The sequence below is a fragment of the Perognathus longimembris genome, chromosome 20 (genome assembly GCF_023159225.1).
Source record: "Perognathus longimembris pacificus isolate PPM17 chromosome 20, ASM2315922v1, whole genome shotgun sequence".
In the NCBI taxonomy this organism is placed as follows: Eukaryota; Metazoa; Chordata; class Mammalia; order Rodentia; family Heteromyidae; genus Perognathus; species Perognathus longimembris.
In genome coordinates, this window is record NC_063180.1 from 32868545 (window position 1) to 32889978 (window position 21434).

Sequence of the window (21434 nt, forward strand, 5' to 3'; positions counted from 1 at the left end):
ACCTATGAGCAAGGAGATCGCCATAGCACCGCTGCTTCCCACACTGCCATTCAAGAGATCACACTTTCAGTGAGAAGAATTAGCCAGCCTGGGCTCATTTCAAATAATCCTAATGTCATGCTAACAGTCATAATCCAAAAATCTTTAAACTCTCTTTCTGTGAACTCTTGTTCTCATTGACACGTGTAATTACCTGGGGCAATAAAATATGAACGTGAGATCTGCATTTAAACAAGATCATATAGCACCCAGCGTGTAGATATTCACGATGCGTGTTTACATACACAAGGCTGGTGTGTAGGCCCACACTTGTAATCAAAGCACTTGGGAGGCTGAGGCAGGTGTCTCCACAAAACAAAACAGAGGAGGAGGTGGAGGAAGAAGAAGAAAGAAAGGAAAACAAAGACAGGTAAGTCTAGCTGTGCTCACCCAGGAAACTTAGCCAATCAAGTGGCTGAGACCTGAGAATCTCAGATTAAAGCCAACTAAGGCAGAAAGCCCCTGACTTTTATTTCCAGTTAACCAGTGAAAAGTCAGAAGTAGAACAGTGGCTCAAGTGGTAGAGTGCTAGCCCTGAGCAGAAAGGCACCCAGGCCTTGAGTTCAAGCCCCAAATACGCGTGCATGCATGCACGCACACACACACACACACACACACACACACACACACACAGTCTTGAGCCCTTGGAGCTCATTAGAGCTGTGCTCACTGCATGATCTTTATCAAAAGTCTCTCCATGCTTGTTTCCCAGCCCAGACAAGGCTGGGGAAATGCCCTGCAGTTTCCCACCGCACTTCCTCCCCTTCCTTCCTTGGTCACTTCCTGAGGGTTTCCTTCACTACACACTCAGTCAATGAGCCCTTATCTCTTTCCAGCCCAAAGATAGTTTTTCTAATTTCTGGGTTTTCCTAAACTCCTGTAACTTTCGAATAAATCCTTAGGAAAGACAAAGTAGTTCTACTGCAAACTTTCCCCACCCCCACTGCCCCAAAAGGCAGCAAGAAACTAAGCAACAGCACCCCCAGGAACACAACTGGTACCCCTCGGCTATACCTCATTGTTCACATGGGCCTCTTCTTTTCCCAACCAACCCCCAATTTCTGCCTTTAAAATCAGACCCAGAGAAATGGATGGGTCTGAAGTAAATCATGTTAAGTGAGGTAAGCCGAGTTCAGAGAGACTGACAGCGCATGCCCTCTCTCAAACATGGAAGCTAGATCTAAAATACAACTGGCAGGATAACTTAACAGCCCAAGGCACCCACGTACACAATGAGACTAACAGAGGACATTCTTAGAGGAGGAACCCACTGAGCATTTGAAGTACTATGTATGAGAGGGTGTGGAAGTGATGTGGAAATGTGGGTTTCTGTTGGTGGTGGTAGTGGTGTCATTTGCTTTTGTGTGGCTGTAACTCCACTCACTTTGAGTGTTTTCACCAAGAAGGGGGAAAGGAACAGAGGGGAAGAAAGACTGAGAGCAATCCAACTGTTTGAATCCCTAACTCCGTACCTACCCTTCTGTGAGCTGAAATGAAATCACTCAACCTCCCTGTACCTCAGTGTCCCCACTAATGGGATAACAATTAAAAAATAAGACCTACATTAGTAAGGTGAGGGAGAAGGAAGCTCTCACTCGTCTCGAATATGCGCGGTGGGCACAGTCGAACACCATGATCCAGAATTAAGGAGCACAGATTCATACATAGCTTGAGTAGGGTTGGGCTCTGATTCTGACTTTTTTTCAAGTTATTCTTCATGGGTTCTGAGACATCACCCAGTTAGTGCCTGACCACCACTTCTTTGTCTTAGGAGGAAGATGGTTAAAGTGGTTAGCCACTTTATTGTTTTCTACCAGTGGTTAATCTCACATATACGAATCTAAGAGGACATACGAAGCACAGATAAATATGATTTTTTTCTAAAGTCATGCTAAGGAAGCTCATGACAAGCACATAAAGCAATCACTCATTATCTTGTCGTTGACAATCACGAAGAGCTATGGCAATGTAAGCCACTGTGAATGACTTAGACTTACAGGTAGAAAGAGAGAGAGAGAGAGAGAATGAATATATTTCAGGACAGAGATGTTCATTAATTTGGTGCCCAGGCAAACCAAGTGAGGAAATAGCTTGATTCTTGGGCTGTATGTGGATGCTGATTGTGACAGCTCTGCTCAGTCCATCTGTGGGCTTTCCCAGAGGGCCTGAGGACTCTCGTTAGAACACACAAATTGATTTGTTATAGTAACTGGCAGTGGAGGCTAAGGGTGAATGAGATTTCAAATGGCTGCAAAGCTAACGATCCAATTTGGAAATCCATCTGATGGTCGTTACAAAGGCCTCTTTTAGGACACTATTTTGTAGGAACTAAAAACATAAACAAACCCATGAATTGCTTTCCAGGATGATGGATTGAATGGAAAACTGACATGAAACACTGGTACTCCATCTTGCTACCAGCTGATCTGGGTGAAGAGTGGAAACTAAGAAGGAATCTATAAAAATGAAGATGTCAGAATTTGAGGAAAATATATTCAAATTGAAATATAGGGCTGGGGATATGGCCTAGTGGCAAGAGTGCCTGCCTCATATACATGAGGCCCTGGGTTCGATTCCCCAGCACCACATATACAGAAAATGGCCAGAAGTGGCGCTGTGGCTCAAGTGGTAGAGTGCTAGCCTTGAGCAAAAAGAAGCCAGGGACAGTGCTCAGGCCCTGAGTCCAAGCCCCAGGACTGGCCAAAAAAAAAAAAAAAAAAAAAAAAGAATGAAATATATATTCCAGGTGGGGCACTGGTGGCTCACAACTGTAATCCTAGCTCCTCCAGAGGCTGGGATCTAAGGGTCATGGTTCAAAGCCAGCCTAGGCAGGAAACTCCATGAGACTCTTTTCTCCAACTAATCATCAAAAAGCTGGAAGTGGAGCTGTGGCTCAAGTGGTAAAGCATCAATTTTGAGCATAAAAGCTAAGGGACCAGTGCCCAGGACCTGAGTTTGAGCCCCAGTACTGGCACAAAAATTTTTAAAAAGCTTTAAAATTTAAATGTGGCTGCAACAAACCTAAGGTCAGTTGTGTTAAGGCTGTACTGAGTCTCTGCAAGAAGGTCCTTCCAACATGAATTCAGCAATTTCACATCATCTTCCATCAACCAGTTCAGTTGCTAAGCCCAGAGCATTACAGAAAGAACTGGTCATTGGGTTTTCCAGCCAGCCACATTCTGCTCCATGTGCACCATGCAGAGAAGTGGGTAGAAACCCTACTGATTGTCCACTCCTTCATGCGTGGAATTGTCTATTTACACACAAGAGATCGTTTGTCTCCTTGTATTTTCAATTATCAAACAGTCTAGAAATCTGAGAGCCACCATTTTCTTTCCTCTGTTCCATCTCTTATGACCTTGACTGGTTTGTTATCTCCATCTGGTCCATTCTATCTCTTGAGCATCTCTTCAAGTGTCCCTGACAGTTTCTGCCCTTCCTCCAGTGACGGGATAATTTGCTAGTCTTCCAGCAGGTATGCTTGCCCTGAGACATCCAACACACAGTTGAAAGACCTTTGGTCCCATTCCTCTTCTCCTCAACTCCCATGGATGCACTCTTCCTTCCTCTCACTTAGACACCAACCCCCTAAAGCGGACATACGAGGTTCTCTTTGACTGACCATTGCTTAATTCTCCTATAGCTCTTCCACAGAGTCTGAAAATTGAGTTATATTATTGAATGAAACCCATCTTTTTTTTCCCCCTCAGCATAATTAGACTGTGTCTGGGAAAAAAGGAGAAAGAAAGAAGTATCAGCTTTCTCACTGTAGGCCTTATTTTAATTTTAATGTAACTGAATATCGCATTCACACTTGGAATAGCTCTGCTTCACATATGATTCACATTACATGAAAAGGAGATTTAAGAATCCTTAAATATCTTTTTTTATAAACTTTCTTGCAGTTGATTTTTTTTGTTTTAACCAAATACAGGACTTTCCATTTCTCCCTATTAAATTCCACATTCGTGTTTGTGTGTGTGTGTGTGTGTGTGTGTGTGTGTGTGTGTGTGTGTGTGTGTCCAGGACTCCATTATTTTGCTAAGATCTTTCTTTTAATTTTATTTTCATCTTTAAGTGGTTGCAAATGGCTTGCCATTCAAGAAGACAGTTTTGAGTATAGTGCATCTTGATCAAAGTTCCCCCTCCCATTGTTCTCACTCATCCCTCCCACCCCCACTTTACCCCTCCATTTTAATTTTTTCCCTCTTATCATATAGTGTATTTCATTAACTTTAAGTAGCTGTACAAAGAAGGTGCTGCTCAACACAGCAGCTGAGGAACACAACGCATCTTGATCAGTATGCGCGGAATCTTATGACTGCATTTCCCCCGACCTTCTTTTGACAAAAATCTGGCCATGTGAGGCCAGTAACTGCTTGTGCTAGCTTTGGGACCTCTGAAAATCTCGTCAACATGGGAGGAAGACAGAACACTTCAGGAACAGTGCTACCCAGTGGTCCGCAATTAGGAAAGCCATTGAAATTGTCCCTGCCCTGATTTGCCCCATCAGTGACATGTTGGGATGGGATAAAGACAAAGATAGCTTGTGTTTTCTGTCTGACACTATAATAAGTGCTACATACATTTACATTGAAGGAGAAGGCACAATCATTAGCCCCCTTTTTTTTCTCCTGGAGACTACAATAAAGGTTAAGAAAGAAAAGGTAACTCACCCACGGTATAATCGATAAAGTGGCAAGGCTAGGGCACGGGGGTGGGAAAGGCCGTGTGAATATTAATTACCTCCGCCTGTCTTTTGCAGTCTGTGCCATCCATTATTCAAGCTGACAATTATTTATTTCCCTAATCCTCCACTGAGGGGAATTGGGATTACTCCCACGTTTCACCATTAACAAGCGGTGACACCCATGTACACGAATCTTGGCGCATTTCTGGAATTAAATTTCTGCAAGTCGAACTTCAGGGTCAAAGATCGCAGAGTGCAATTTTTTTTGCTTGGCTATCGCTTAATTGTGCTACAACTTTGACAATTAAAATACTAAGGAGGGCGAGACTGCTTTGGAATGCATTGTAAACATGTGTGGAAAGGTAGCGGCGAAAATTCTTCCATCCCCGTGTAACTAATGTAAGCTCACTAAAAAGAAAAAAGAAAAACAACTTCCAAAAGATATGAATAGTTTTGGAAACTGTATGGAATATTCCTTGAGTACCTCCTCAGACTCTGCCAGGGAGATGAGCCTGGGATCTAGTGTGTGTGTGTTGTTGGGGTGGGGGTGGGGGTTGAAATAGACCCTGAGCGTTTGGAACCTCAGATGATTCCTGGTTTTCTTGCTGCTATCTTCCAACCAGCAGTGCTTCCCAATTGCTTGGCTGCTTCTGTCATTTTGGACTTGAATAAGGAGCCCTAGGAGAGGCCATTGAGAGCAACCTTCATAGGTGAGCTCAATTCTCGGGGTACACACTTTGACTCACGGAAAGCAGGAGAGAGGGGTGATGTGGTTGTTCAGCTAAATGCTCTGTCTTTCTCTAGGCACTGCCTGCAGCTGTCCAGAGACAACTCACAGAGCCGAGCAGAACACCCTGGCTGCCTTGCGCATATCATAGGGCCTCCCCTCTCCTCTGTCCCCACACCCCCGCCGCCATGTCCCAGCCTCTCTTGTTCCGTCACTCACTTCCCTTGTCCCTCCCTTGGTCTAGCATGGCTATCTGCCTCTCCTGAGATAATACAATGTATGAGTGTGGTTTGTTTAATACCGTCAACTACTTTGAAAAGGGTAGGTATTTTTAACTCTCGTGACTTGGGTGAGATTATGTCACCAGGATTTCATTAGGACAATAATTAAGGCTACCTTTTTAAAGAAGTGTTTTTGTTCTTTATCAAGCTAAGGAGGACTGTGAAGTGTGTGTGTGTGTGTGTTGGGATTTGGACTCCGAGCCTGAGCACTGTCCCTTAGCTTTTTTGTTTAAGGCTGGTGCTCTGCCACTCAAGGCACAGTTCCATTTCTGGCTTTTTACTGGTTCATTAGAGATAAGATTTTCAGGACTTTTCTGCTCAGGCTGGCTTCAAACCTTAATCCTCAGATATCAGCCTCCTGAGCAGTTAGGATTACAGATAGGGTCTACCGTGTCTGACAACTTTGAAGCATTTTTTTTTTCATCTTTCTGGTTGTCTTATCCTCGAGGGAGACATGGTGAACTATGACTGTATAGGAACACCTGAGATGTCCCTAAAGAGAAGGTTCTAGAGTCAGGAGCAGGATGAAGTACACGAGGATACTGGTGAGCTCAGATGCAGCAGCACACAAACCCCAGTTCAGAATTCCATGGAGAGATTGAGAACTATGAAATGAGACAGAAGGAGGATGAAAGGAAACCAAGATGAAAGAAAATGAACCTCCCAGCCCTGTTCTACTGTCAGACAACCATCTTTCGTTTCACTAGATTTTATCTTTTTCCAATTACACACACACACACACACACACACACACACACAGAGCATAATGGATAATTGATATTCTACAAAGCCAACATCTACCAAAGTCCTAAATCATCATTTCCTTCTGTTTTCTCTTTTAGCACCAGGATCTTGCCATACCCCTGTCCTCTACGATTCTCATTGATTTAATCATCTGCTTCTCTAGTTGGACTATTAACTCTGGGAGAGCAAGAAGTGGTATTCATATCTACTCTATGTCATATCCTTGGCACTTAACATAAGGTAGATTAAAAAATCATTCCTTAAATGATGAATGAAAGATGAAGAATGAAGGTGCAGTGGCCATGTATCTGGCTTAAGTGATTTTAGTGAATCTATCTATCTATCTATATTTATCTATCTATCTCCAGCTTCAAACAAGTGTGCACCTAACAAATGTATATTGACTAAGGAAACAATTAGGAATTTATACCAAATATATACATATATATTTTTGAAGATATATATGATATCTACTTTCTAATGAACAGGGTCCCGAGTATTTCTGTCTTTTTTCATTTATGTTCAATGAACACGAGCATTTTAAAAAGAACTACTGGTTAATTTTAAAAGCAGAAATCTATTGGAATGAGGACACAGTGGGGAACAGCAGGCCACTGGCCAGAGAATTTGAATTTTCTCATAACTTTTCCCGATAGAGTGAGTGGATAAAGCAGATCTATAGAGTTGGCTGGCAGCAGGATAAAACTACTGAACCAAAATGTGCCCAGCAGTGAAATGGGAGGAAGGAGGCTACAAAAGAAATGAGGAAGTGCAAAGGACAAATGAATGGGGGAATGAAGGACTAGACAATAGCTCTTTGGCATCACCACTTTCCAGGAAAGGGGACCCAGCAATCAGAAAGCCAATCCAGTCCTCACCATTCAACCCCAGTCCTGTCATGAAGAAGACAGACAAGATGGTGGAGATGGGCTGGTGGGCTATCTTTCCCCAGGGCAGATCATCACCACAAGCTTTCTTCCTCAGCCATATTCCTCTTCTAATAAACTCTATCACCTTGGCTTACATTCAAGCTGTCCCCAAATTATTCTCTTGCCAGACACAAAGGAACAAGGTTCTCCAGTTGCCTGAAACTTTCCGACAGCCTGTTTGGTGCATTGCTGGAGAAGCTGGGTATGAATGATGTCTCTTTTTCTGACTTGGATTCATTGAATGTCTATGCAAGTAGGAACAGCAGTTCAGAGTCCATTCTGTTTTATAGAGAGAGACCATACATGCTGGGTAACTCTGCCTCACTGGACTCTAACTTTTTCAGTCCATGTCGATGGAAACACTACTCTGAGGGACTTCAAGGACCAAAGGGAAGCATCTCAGGTGGGGCCAATCTTCTTTCCTGACCCCTACTAGCTATGTAAAACCCTAACTTAATCAGTGATTTCTTTAGTCTCAGATATCCACTCCTTAAGGGTATGAGTTTTATTACATTTACATTAACCACATGGGGAGAGGAAGATTTACAAAGATAAACCACCTTTTCTTCTTCATGGTCCTTTGAAGCCAAATTATTTTTCGAGAGTCAGAAGTTACTGGAGGCTTAGTGGATTATTCCCAGTGTCAGATTCCTTCCCCATTTCTGTTACAAGGAATCCTCTTCCACCCTGGGCATTTAAAATTCAAGACTCCCAGGGCTTTGGTAATCCTAGGAAAGGCCCCTGCTGGGAACCTTATTAGCATCTCTGCCTCTTGATTTTTAGTTAATTCCTTTTAATATTCTATTGTACCGCTGAGAGACATGATGAAGCTAAGGGCTGCAGAAGGATGGCAATGCTTCAGGACAGCATCAAGCTAGCAGTAAGCTAATAAACTGCTTAGGACATGCTCGGAGATCACATAATAGATGAAAAAGGACAGGCTAGAGTCCAGTAGTAGAGCACTGGCCTAGCACATGACACCCTTCTCCCCACTCCCAGCATGGAGCTGTGGGGGCATGGAGCCCAGAGAGAGCAAGGAGGACACATGTGAGAGCACAGCTTGCACACACTTGTGCAGGAACAGCTCAAACAGTCCTCATGCCAAAAGGATGGATTCACTTTGGGATTTCCTATTTGTACCTTTCATGATTATCATTCTCTTTAAGCAGTCATACAGATGGATTTCCATCCAACATGTCAGTTTCTGAGTACAATGCATCTTGAGCTATGTCATCCTTTCCGCTTCTCCCCATCTCTCCCAATCCCATCCATCCCCTCAATTTACTTTGTTCCATTTTCACTACATATATGTATATACATATTTTATGTGTATATATTTATGTGTACATATATATATATATATATATATGATCTTAAGACTACAGTCTTGCACCCTTCCTCCCTTCTTTCATCTAGCACCGGCCCTTGTGCTCAACTCTCCCTACACACACACACACACACACACACACACACACACACACACACACACACACTTTTCAAGTTCTAATCTCCGGATATTCATTTAGACTACAAGTCTACCTACCAGGAAATGGCATGATGTTCAGATGGCACGCAAGCATTTGGAAAAACCTTCCTCTTCCCTAAGCCCCACAGAAGGGAAAGCTGTTAAAGAACATGGCTGAAAATGAAAAGCTCAAGTGACATGGATATGTTTGCCCACATCAGCACAATGTCTCATACTGAGGTTTATTTTTCAACTTTTAATAAAAAGGTCAGAGCTCCCTAACTTTCTTTGGACAATTCCCTACCATTTCCAACCCACTCTGCTGCTGTAAATCTGTGCCTTCCTAACTCACTAGGAATCCCCGTGAAATGCAGATTCTAAACCAGCTGGTAGGACCCCTGAGTCCGCCTTGCTGATAAAGGCCAGGTGTGGCTCCCACTGCTGCTGGGCAGGCTGCATGGACAAAACCACCACCTCTGCTCAGGAGCCTCCTGAGCGGATCAGCATCCTTTGTGATCAAGGAAGATTTGGACTCCAGTTAATCCAGTACACACTTAATAAGATGCATCACTGCTCTGGTGTAAATTGATAGGTAGGCCGAAATACTCCATGCATGACAGACTCCAGGTGATTTTCACAGAGTCAAACCAAGCCTAGCACTTCTAGAAGGCAACACGTGCTAGGAAGCCAGGTGAAAGGCTCTGAAATCGTGAACTCAACAATGTAATAAGTAAGGCCTGAGCTCAGAATTGCTTTTATTTTGGAGGTAAGGATGCTACATACCCTTTCAAGAATATCTTTAAAACTATAGGTGCTCTCCTCATCAAGAAAACACACCAATAAGCAAAGAAAGACAAAGAGAAGGAAGGAAGGAAGGAAAGAAAAGAAAGAAAACACTATTTTATGTAGAGTGTATGCCTCTATGCTACTGAAAGCTCACAGAGGCAAAGTATACGAAGTGAAATAAGTCAAGCCCAGAGAGACAAAGACTGCATGTTTGCCTTCATGTGTGGAAGCTAGAATTCACTTATAAACCTGTAAGTAAACATGTTGGGTAATATGCAACTGGTTACAAATATATTCACTGAAATATGGTAGACTCAAGGAAGAACTCAAAAAATGTAATTCCTTAGAAAGCAAACTCAAAGTTCAACAAAACAAACACCAGGGAACAGGTACTAGAAAAGGGCAGATAGGGTCAAGGGGTGGAGATAGATGAATGAAGAAAAGGGAAGCGGAGAGAATGCAATCAAGAATTCATGTATATCCTACAAAATTAAGAAAAATAAAGGAAGGGGTAGGGTTGGGAGGGAGAGGTGAGAGTGTTGAAAGGGTTGACCTTGATGGGGAGGCTCTATGTTCACCAACTGCTTTGTTGAATGGCAACTCCTTTGTACAACCACTTAAAGAAAGAAGGAAAGGGAGGGAGGAAGGGAGGGAGGGAGAGAGGGAAGGAGGAAGGGAGGGAGGAAGGAAGGAAGGAAGGAAAGAAGGAAGGAAGGAAAGAAGGAAAGAAGAAAGGAAGGAAGGAAGGAAGGAAGGAAGGAAGGAAGGAAGTTGCTCAGAGACATACAATTGTAGTCCTATTCTGAAGTGGGCATAAGGGAACACTTAATTTGAACCACTAGATGGAATCACTTCCCGGAGCACATTTTGTGTGATCTGCACCTGCTAAGGTGATGAAGGGTCACCTCCAGAGTATCACCCGTGAATGGAGAGGAACACAGAAGTGGACAGTGGGAAGCCAAACCACAACATGAGCACAACAGAGACCCCAGATGCTCCACCAGGAAGCTGAGGAACTGGAAAGGCCTTCTTCCCCCACCCAGAGCAACCACTGGATGTACAAGAGTCACCCTTGGGCCAAGACAGATTCCTTTAGCAACAGGCAATTCCTGGTAGAGAACACAGGTGTGAGCAGGAATGGCGGGTGCCTGTGTCCTAATGCGCCACCTAGAGGATCCATTGAAGCATCTGCCATGTGGATGGATGGAGGTCGTTCTGTCCAATCAACAACTGCTATTAGACTGTGGCCTGCAACAGCCTTACTGGTCTCCAGGAAAGAACCCATTATATGCTCTGAAATAATGTCCTCAGTGACAGGTCTGATAGGTCTCCATGGTGATATCTTCCCCACCAACACATTTCCTATGTACTACAGCGACTTGAACATCTCCATTTCTGAGTAGCTTCTGATCATACGTCAACCCCATCCTTCTCTGATGGACACAGACAGAAGATAATTATTTGGCCATGTGGAAATGGCTATTTACTCCTTATCTCACTCACTCACTCATTGGTTGTGGGGATTGAACTCAGGGCCTGGGAGCTGACCCTGAGCTCTTTTGCACAAGGCTAAAGCTCTACCACGTTGAGCCACAGCACCATTTCCAGTTTCTCAGGGGTTAATTAGAGATAAGAGTCTCAGAGGGACTTTCCTGCCCAGGCTTGCTTTGAACTGTGATCCTCAGATCTCAGCCTCCTGAGTAGCTAGGACGATAGGCGTGAGCCACCAGCACCCAGTTTCAGCACATATATTTTTAATACTTACTCTATACTAGACTAAGCACAGAGTACTTTAAATTTAACACACACACACACACACACACACACACACAATGATTGTAAAAGGCTTTAAACCTTGTGATAAAGACTTGGAATTTCTCTACATATAATGAAGGCATATGGATGGGTTGTGGGAAGAGCTGTGACTTGAAAGGTCCCTCTGTGGGTATTGGAAAGGATAGGCCAATTCAATGGTACACCAAAGAGGCTGCTAGCAGGGAAGAGGACTGCACACTACTGGATCCCTCTTCAATCTGCTGTTCTAAGACCATTCTACGAGCAGCTACAGCTGGTGGAGTGGGAGGACTTGATATAATCCTGTCACTAGCAACCCAGGAGAGAGTTCCAGGACTTTCTAAGTGCAATCTCACCATGTGCGGGGCCCCAGATCAAAAATGGTCAGTGTCAAATACACAGCGATGCAAGAAAAGAGTCCCCGAGTTTACATCATTCCATTCCGGAATTTTCCTCTCCACAACCCCAATAACTCTGAGGGGCAGGTTCTTAGCAGGTAAAGTGAGTCTTAGTGGGTGGGGCTTGGACACTCAATAGAAAATTATTCATGAAGTGTAGGACTAGCAACAAGTGACTGTATCTCAAATAAATAAAAATCACGAAGAGTCTTTAAAAAAAAATCAGCCAGCTATAGACTGGAAAAGGGAACAGGAAAAACATCATATTAATAATAATGATTGGAAGGCAATAGCTTATGTTCTCTAATATAGTTCCAACACAAATGTCACTGTAAGAGGTGATATTTCATTTCGCTACTAACAAATCAGGCATTTAGTGTGCTGGGGGAGAAATGATTGGAACTACTTTAAAGCCATGTTAACCAGAGAAACTGCAAAAATATTTATATTCTTATGAAGGAAGGAAGGGATGTTTCTCTTGGGTGTATTTAAGAATTCCCCACCTTTTGGATAAATGGTAATGCTAAACAACAGCAAAAAGGGGTGGGGGAGAAGATGACCTTACAATAATAATCTCAAGGCCCAACTGGGACTTGGCTTGCCAATGTACCAAAATCATTTGCAATATGTTGCAGGATGAACATTTCTAGACTGATTTAAAGCTCATAGGTTATAATATACTGAAACAACATAAAAATAAATAAATAAAATCATCCAGAACTCTCCAACTCTGGATCAGCTTTCTTCCCGTAGGGTGGGCCCTCTCGTATGTAAAATTACTCACCAGCCTTTAGTGTGCTGTCTGCAGTTCAGCTCAGCCACCCACTGGGGGTCAGGACAGGAAGATAAAGAGGAGAAGGAAACCAATCCATTCAAGAGAGGTGTTTCATATACAGGATGGGATTGTTAAACCAAACCCCGATCTGGCATGGTCCGAGCTTCCTGTAGCCAGTCCCCTCTCTGTTCTTCCTTCTAGAGACCTCGTGCAAGGGCCATATGGAAAATTTCACAGGACCAACACAATGTCAGGGCCGCAAAGCCATCCCCTTGGGTGAGCCCCTTTCATTCTTTGTCATTTCTAATGGCCATTATGTATGTTACAACTGGAAGAGGAAGAAAGAGCCTGACCTAGGGGCCATTTAACTTTTCAAACAGCTCCTAAGGACTTTGAGCATCCTGTTGATTTATCACGAACGGTACTGATTCTTAGGAGACTAAAGCTGTTATTCTCCATCGGTACTTGGTGGAACAAAGTCAATGGAAGCTGCCAGTCTGATTAATCTATACAGGGCTGCATAAAATGTCTGAAACAAATGCCAGGCCCCTCACCAGGAAGAGGCAGTAGGCAAGAGAGGCACCGCCTATAGCCACCAGGCTCTTGGAACAAACAATTCCAGGCTTTTCTTTCCCGGTCTCAGAGGTTTTGAACACCAACAGAGCCAACTGATTCTTGATGGAAGAAGCTCCAAGAACAGTCCTATGTGCCCTCACAAGAATCTTATGGGATAAATGAGAGAGAAATCCACACAAATAGGTGAATCGGACGCATGAGCTACATGTGACCCCCCCTCCAATGAGCCTAACTCTATTCCACATTGACCACTGTACAGAGGATTCATTCATTGCCTACCCACCTAGTAACAAAACAAGACTGTACAGCAACCATTTCAGTGAGCTGACTACTAGGATTCAGAAGCCGTTTAGTCTCTCAGTGTCAACATGTCTTTGACCAGGTGGAAACTTGAGATCATATTTATCACCTGTCCCCAACTGCACTTCCCCGATAGCTTGCAGGGTTTCTCCACACTCGGGACTGCATAGACGCCAAAGCACTTCCTGGCTGCTCAGGACAGAATCAAAGCCAGCAACACAAGGAGCCTGAATGCTGGGTGAGGTGCAGGTATTCTTGGAGATGGATTCAACTCACCCAGGAGGAGTCTGTCAGCTTGCCTAAGAAATGTAAATGAGTCTATTTAGCCTGGCACTGTCACTATGTCCCTTATTTATGTGTCTCAACAGGAGGGGAGAGGGAAAGCACAGCCAGAGGAGTCTGTTCCAGCAGCCATCCAGCTGCACATGCAGTTAATATAGCTGTAGAAAGAACATGATTTACGCAAGAGCACTTCCCTTGGCACATGCGCATGAAGTTCCAGACTCACTCATTCTGGGACACACACACCTGTGACTCTGGTGACTACCAGAGCTCTGGCTACCACCCAGAGCCGTGGGTTCCTGATTGGCACACAGAAGACAAATGCAGGACAGGAATGTTTGCACAGCCTCTGCCCTTGATGATACACATGAGATGAGTCAACTTGCTAACAACAACAACAACAACAACAAAAATCAACAGATTGCATGCATGTAACAGAGCCAGGAAGGCTCTGGAAAAGTTGGGAGTGGAGGTCAGAGAGTGGTTCCCGGCTGCTGGCCAGGGAGGATGGCTGATTGAGGAATCACATTGTCAAGCATGCACACAAGGATGGCAGGGTCCACAGAGCTGACCCGGCCAGTTAGGGCAATCACTGAACCAGACCAAAAAAAAAAAGCTGGACCAGAGTTAACTCAGACCCTTCTTTCTGCAAGTGAGCAAATATTGTCCCCCATTTCTGTGTATGACTGCCCAGCAGAAAGTATAGGGGGGCTACCCACCTGATAGGGGCCCTGGGTACAGCCACAATAGCTGGTCTCCATGGTGTAGCTCCTGGACACGCCCATCTCTCTCCACACCACCACCCTGGCCGTGGAGGCTCGAGATTTCTCCACGGAGAAACTGCAGCTGCTCATTGTGAAGGCTGGCGCGAGCTTATCGAGAATCTTAGGGAGGGTCTGCAAGAATTCACAATAAAAAAAGAGCCAGTGAGGATGAGTTGCGGGTAATAAGGAACATTCCCCTATAAAACTCGACTTTCTACATGCACTCAGCATCGCTAGAGAGCAACGAGTTCGTGTGGGCTACTGGGAGTCACTGATGCTTTCTACTCTTTCTGCGGGGGAAGAAACTGAAGCCGATGGTATCCGTCTCACAAGAACAGAGCAATTCCAACAGGAGACCCTCACGCCAACCTTGCCAGCCCCAGCACCCCCATCTTCAACCCCCTTTTCCTGTCTCTCTGAGTGCCCTCTTGGCTACATCCACGCATTCAGGACTCCATCTTCCCCTCACTCAGGTCACAGGAAGGCCCCAAGACCATCGAGATCACCAATTTCTTGTTTCCTATGAGCAGATAATTGCCACAAAAAAAAAGTACTTAAAAAATGTCTCTTCCTTTAAGCCACAAATCAGAGGCTGCATCAACTGTAAAACTCCAGCCTCTCTGGATTCATATATTGTACCTTCTCTTGGAATTAAAGGTCCTTATTTATGACCACTTAATCTCCATTTAGAAGGCATCTGTAGTGACTGCCAGTCTAAATGACACAGACAGGGCTTCCAGCCACTGGTGTGCCCCAAGAGGGCAATGATTCAGAGCTGGACAGCACACCGGGTCCTGGGGTCAGCACGAGGGCTGAGCTTCGGCAGTTTCACAACTTCGGTGACATTAACAACAGGAGTTTTCTCCTGACAAAAAATATTCACAAAATAGCACACAATATAAAATTATGTACAATACAAATGAGGTTGAGCACCGGTGCGGGGGCCCACGCCTATCATCCTAGCTACTCAAGAGGATGAGATCTGAGGATTATGGTTCAAAGCCAGCCCAGGCAGGAAAGTCTGTGAAACTCTTATCTCCAGTAAACTAGCAGCCAAAAAAAAAAAAGGTCAGACGTGGAGCTGTGGTTCAAGTGGTAGAGTGCTAATCTTGAACAAAAAGAAGCTCAAGGACAGTGTACCCAAGCCCTGAGCTCAAGCCCCAAGATGGGCACCAAAAGGAGAAAGGAAAAGAGGGAGGGAGGGAAGGAGGGAGGGAGGGAGGGAGGGAGGGAGGGAGGAAGGAGGGAGAGGGAGGGAGGGAGGGAGGGAGGGAGGGAGGGAGGGAGGGAGGAAGGGAGGGAGGGAGGGAGGGAGGGATGGGAGGGAGGGAGGGAGGGAGGGAGGGAAAGTGAAAGGAAAGGAGGGAGGTCAAGAGGGAGAAAAGGAGAGGAAAGAAATATCAGAATTTGAGGCTTTGGTTCAAATATCAATGACAGATAGAGGTGCAAAACCATTTGACAAGAATATGAACGCGTGATTATTACTTTACACCACAAATATTGCCAGTTTCACTTTCATGTCGTTCAAAATGTTTTCTCATTGCTTTTGAAATTTCTCCTCTCTCTTATGTGTGTTATGGAGAAGTCCATCTAATCTCCATGGGTTTGGGAAATGTACAGTTATCTTTCTGTTGATTTCTAACAGAATTCTATTGAGTCCAATGGCAGGGTTATTTTTTTTATGACTTCATTCTTTCACATTGCAGCTGTATTTTATGGCCCATAATGGGACCCATCTAGGTGAGTGCTTCGTATGAGCTAGGGAAGAATATATATTCTACTGTTGTTGGCTGGAGGGGTCTACAGCTGTCAATCATGTTCGGTTGATTGACAGTGCCATTCAGTTCAGATATGTACTTACTGATTTTCATCCTGCTAGATCTATTCATTAATAGAGGGGCTATGCAGCCTCCAGCTTTAACACTGTATTTATCTATTCCTCTTCTTGCTGATCCAATTAAATACACACATGTTAATGTCTTCTTGGAGAATGCATGCTTTCATGCTTGATGGCTTTCCTCACTTTGATGTCTGCTCTATATGAAATTAATATAATTAACCCTTTTTTGTTTACTATGCATTCACTTTTCATCTATATATGTCTCTTATTTAAGATAGCATTCTTGAGGACAACATAGATTTTAGCTCTTAGGATTTTACTATGTTTTTTTGTGGGGATTTTGTAAATTTGGGGGGAGGGGTCATGGGGCTTGAACTTGAGGCCTGGGTACTGTCCTTGAGCTCTGTTGCTCAAGGCTAGTACTCTACCACTTTGAGCCACAGCACCACTTCTGGTTTTCTGGTGAATCAATGGAGAGAAAAGTTTCGTGGACCTCCTAGCCAGAGCTGGCTTTGAACCTTGACCCTCAGATCTCAGCCTCCTGAGTAGCTGGGATTACAGGCGTGAGCCACCAGCACTTGGCTGCCTTTTAGGTTTTTGACAAGTTGTTTTGTAGAACATTGACATTCAAAGTCATTGTTGGGCTGATGTTGACCATCTTTCTGTCTTCCTTCCTGTTCTCTAACTTCCACCCTCCACTATTTCTGTCTTTTGTGACTGCAATTGAGCATTTCTTATCATTCCACACCCTTTCCTAGTACACTAGATCTTTGGTCCTTTTCTTTCCACTTTTTTGTGGTTGCCTTATAATTTGCAACATGCACGTACTCATCTAAGCCCAATGTGAAACAATTTAAATATCATTCCACAGGTAGTGGGAATACCCTTACTTACAAAATAATCTTAATAACTAAACATGTCTAGTGAGCATTTTTCTAACCCCAGTTTCTGGGAGGTAGAGAAAAGGAGGTAGAGAGTTCAAGGCCAGGCTGGGCTATATAACAACATTACTGTCATTTCACTCACCGGTAAACATGAACATGTGGCCCTATAGCTATCATATTGGATTGCTGCTATGACTATTTTGAAAAACCTGACTTCCTCTATTAGACTTATCAAAAATAAAATCATAAGAGCTTATATTTTACTATCACTTGGTTTACCTCCAGCGCTCTTCTGGTTTTCATATAAGTCCATGTTTCTGGCCTACAATGTTTTCCATCTCTCTGAAGATCTTCTTGCAAGGCAAGTCTATATAAAATAAATTTCTCCAATGTTCCTTTATCCAAGAAAGTCTTATTTTGCCTCTGTTTCTGGAGTGTAACTTCACAGGGTAAAAGATTCTAGGCGGGTGGAGTGTTTGTCTCAGTGCTGATCATTTTACTTCCTACTCTTCTTTTTTGCCAATTTTTCTTAGGAGGTCAGATGTAATACCATCCTTTTGCCTTACTACAGAATGACAGAGCTCTTTGTCCCTCTGGATCCCTGTAGTATATTATATATATATATTTTTTTAATTTTTAGTAGTTTGAATATAACATTCCTCTCTAGATGGAGTTTGTTTTGGTGTAAGTGGGGTGGGGGGTTGGGGACAGAAAGGCAGTGAGTTCAAGGCCAACCTGGGCCTTGAAGGTAAACACACAGGTGTAGATACATAGCTGTCAATGGCATTGCTATCCCTATGAATGTTACACTGGTTTGGTGTTGTCTAAGCTCTCTAGACCTGTGGTTTGGTGTCTTGATATTAAGCGCATCTGTTTTTCACTAGCTAATACAGTCCCAGAGAGATGAGCACACATTCTAAGCCGTTACTTGTATCTTGGGGGGGGGGGAGTTGATTAAATAGGACCTTCCACTGGAGGCTGACCAACAGGGCATTGATAAGGTGACACTGATTATCCCCTGCCCATTTCCACTGTAATCACCAATCTGTTAAAGTAACAGACTCCAAAATTGTAGCATTTATTGTAAATTTTCATCTCTTTTCTCTTTCAGTTTTACATAAATAGTTCCATATGAGGGAGAGACAGGCAATGACAACATTCTAGATTGGAACTTGTGTGTGAGTGTGTGGGGGGGGTTATAAATAGGAAACAGATGAATTCTATATCTCAAAAGGAACATTACTGTCCCATAGGCATATAAAGGGGCATAAATGAGATGTAGCATGTCAAATGTATAACAGACATATATATATAGAGAGAGAGAGAGACATATATATGTTATAATATAATGTATACTTGTTATAAACATGTCCTTTGACAAACTTCTTATTTTTCTGCTCTTCCTTCTTTTCTAAACGTAGGCCAGAGAATTGGTATTTAAAGGCTAGTCAAGAGCAGAAAGATGCCACTGCAATCCAGAATGTTCCTACACACAAAATGCCAAGCATCCTATTACAGGGATTAAAGACAGGCACAGCAGAGCCCAACAAACCAGAATGAAACTCCCCCAGATACCTTTTATGAGACTGCTGGTGAATTACTCAGCCTTCCTGAGTTTAGGGGCCTTAATCTCTAAAATGGGAGAAATACTATTTCCTTGTGGTTGTGGCAAGGAATGAATGAGCTTCTATTACTATCTAGTCAGGAGCAGGTATTTTCCACAACCTGGCAGAGAGCCTGAGACTGCCCCGCAATGAACGGTGCATATTCGGATGGGCACAGAGGTACGGCCATGCAGGAGCTGTAGAATCAGGTGCAACCTCAACCAAGCAAGTGGGGAGCCGGTTGAGTTGGATTCAATTATGTTGCTTTTAAAGCACTTTAGAAATCCAATCTAGTCTCTTATTTGATTTCTATTGACTCTGAAGAGACCAACTGAGGTCGGAACCTGCAGAGATGCCCTGACTGAGAACTCCCTGGAAAGCAAGGAGCCCATTGCAAAGGAGGAGCCTTTGTAGCAGGAAAATACAAACTGCCTCCCATTGAAACCCCAGTGTCTCCTCATCTGTGGAATACCCACGTGGCAGGGTTGTGAGAAAACCTCAACAGTTCTCACTGTTGTTGCATGGCTCAGAGCGAAGTCTGACTGTGACTGAGATTTGAAAGAAAAAGGGAAGTTAACACCTCCACCCACCCACAAATGGACTCAGAGACTCCAAGATAAAGAAATATCTGAAGATAAAGAAATATCTGAAGTGTGTGTGTGTGTGTGTGTGTGTGTGTGTGTGTGTGTGTGTGTGTTAGATTTCTCTCCTTTGACTCAGCCAATTCATTGTTTCCCAAACTCCAGATTAAAGTGTGTTTCTTGCTTGGAGCATCTCTTTGTAATACTCAAAGGCAGTCATTGCATTCATGGTTCTATGTGAGTCTCTGGGATAGCCCACATTGTTCTGTGTGTCTCCAGGATAGTCCACAATCTCAAACACAGGGTTTCTGACGTCGGATTCAAAAGGCCCGGATGCCTGCTCAGTGAGTTCGTGCCAGTCCAAAGCTTTTGCTAACTACTTACCCTGTGACAACACGCATAATTTCTGGGTTTCCCACCCTTCATACGTGAAGTGGCATAGGTGTCAAAATGCATATTCGTTCACTCAAGAGACATTTACAGGGCTGGGGATATGGCCTAGTGGCAAGAGTGCTTGCCTCGTATACATGAGGCTCTGGGTTCAATTCCTCAGCACCACATATACAGAAAATGGCCAGAAGTGGCGCTGTGGCTCAAGTGGCAGAGTGCTAGCCTTGAGCAAGAAGAAGCCAGGGACAGTGCTCAGAACCTGAGTCCAAGGCCCAGGACTGGCAAAAAAAAAAAAAAGAGAGAGAGACATTTACAGAGCATCCTTTAGTGCTATTCAGTATTCTAGGAGGTGAACTAGACCAAAAGTTTTAAATGTATATGAAATATGTTAATGCACATAAAGTATTTAGAGTCCTACCTGGCACCGTATGACTAGCACTGAGTCATTTTCTTCACCTATCTGCAAGATTGGGAACCGATGAACAAGATCAATGCCAGTAAATGTCACTCCAAAGGGGGCATTTCCTGCATCGGGGCACACAACCCTGATTTTAATTCATCTCTCCTCTATGCACCCTGGGAAGCTGCAGTTCTAATTATCACAGGATTCCCGTCCTTCTGCTCCATCCATTTTCTTGAAGTCAGACTTGAACTGAAGTTTTTCAACAGGGTTGATCGTCTACTCTACTCCTCTCCTCTCCTCTCCTCTCCTCTCTCCTCTCCTCTCCTCTCCTCTCCTCTCCTCTCCTCTCCCCTCCCCTCCCCTCCCCTCTCCTCCCCTCCCCTCCCCTCTCTTCTCTTCTCTTCTCTCTTGCCTATCTACCTCCTTCTTTCTTTCTTCCTCTTCTTGGGAGATCCTCTACCTAGCCCCAGCTGGCCTCAGACTTTCAAGCCTCCTTCCTCATACTTTCCAGTGCTGGGATTACAGACGTGAAATCCCAAGGCCAGTTCACCCAACTCATCACTATTACTTTTTAATTGTTATATAAGTGCCCAGCACAGCCTTATCAGCCCTAACGTAAGTATTTTAGTAAAAGCAGTTTTGCAACCAGCCACAATTCATTCAATTCATGCAATCATTACTGTATTCTCTCCCAACTACCAACCTTTTTTGTTTCATTGCTTTCCAAATAGGGACTTACTTTCTTTTCATCCTTGAGTATCCTGGGTAGTGATTCTCCTATTTATAACTCCACTGTAGCTGGGATGACAGGCAACCACCACAACACCCAGCTCTTTGTTGGCTGCAACAAGATCTCACTGTTTTTTTTTTTTCCCCCTCAAGACTGGACTTGAACTGTGATTCTCTAGATTTCAAACTCCTGATAGATAACAGGTACAGGCCACCATTCCTGCCATGTAGTATATATGTGAGTAGCTTGGCACTTTTTTTTTCCAAAACTGGAGCACATGTACTACTGTGTGGATATATACTGTACTTAATGTACATATTCACACATGGGTGGGCATGCATCAATTGGAGATATATATATATATATATAATACTGTTATAAACATTCATATACAAGTGTTCATTTGGGTGTAGCTTTCCACTTCTCCTGCACAAATACACAGGCACAGAATT

At 43.7% G+C, this 21434-nt stretch overlaps 1 protein-coding gene across 1 annotated transcript in view; it reads right to left on the minus strand.

Annotated features, from left to right (window-relative positions):
* Positions 1-21434, minus strand: part of Agbl1 (AGBL carboxypeptidase 1) — a 397351-nt gene that overhangs the window by 157536 nt on the left and 218381 nt on the right. Inside the window, exon 21 of the mRNA XM_048369043.1 lies at positions 14506-14682. Coding sequence (XP_048225000.1) covers positions 14506-14682 — 177 coding nt within the window. The remainder of the gene's footprint in view (positions 1-14505; positions 14683-21434) is intronic.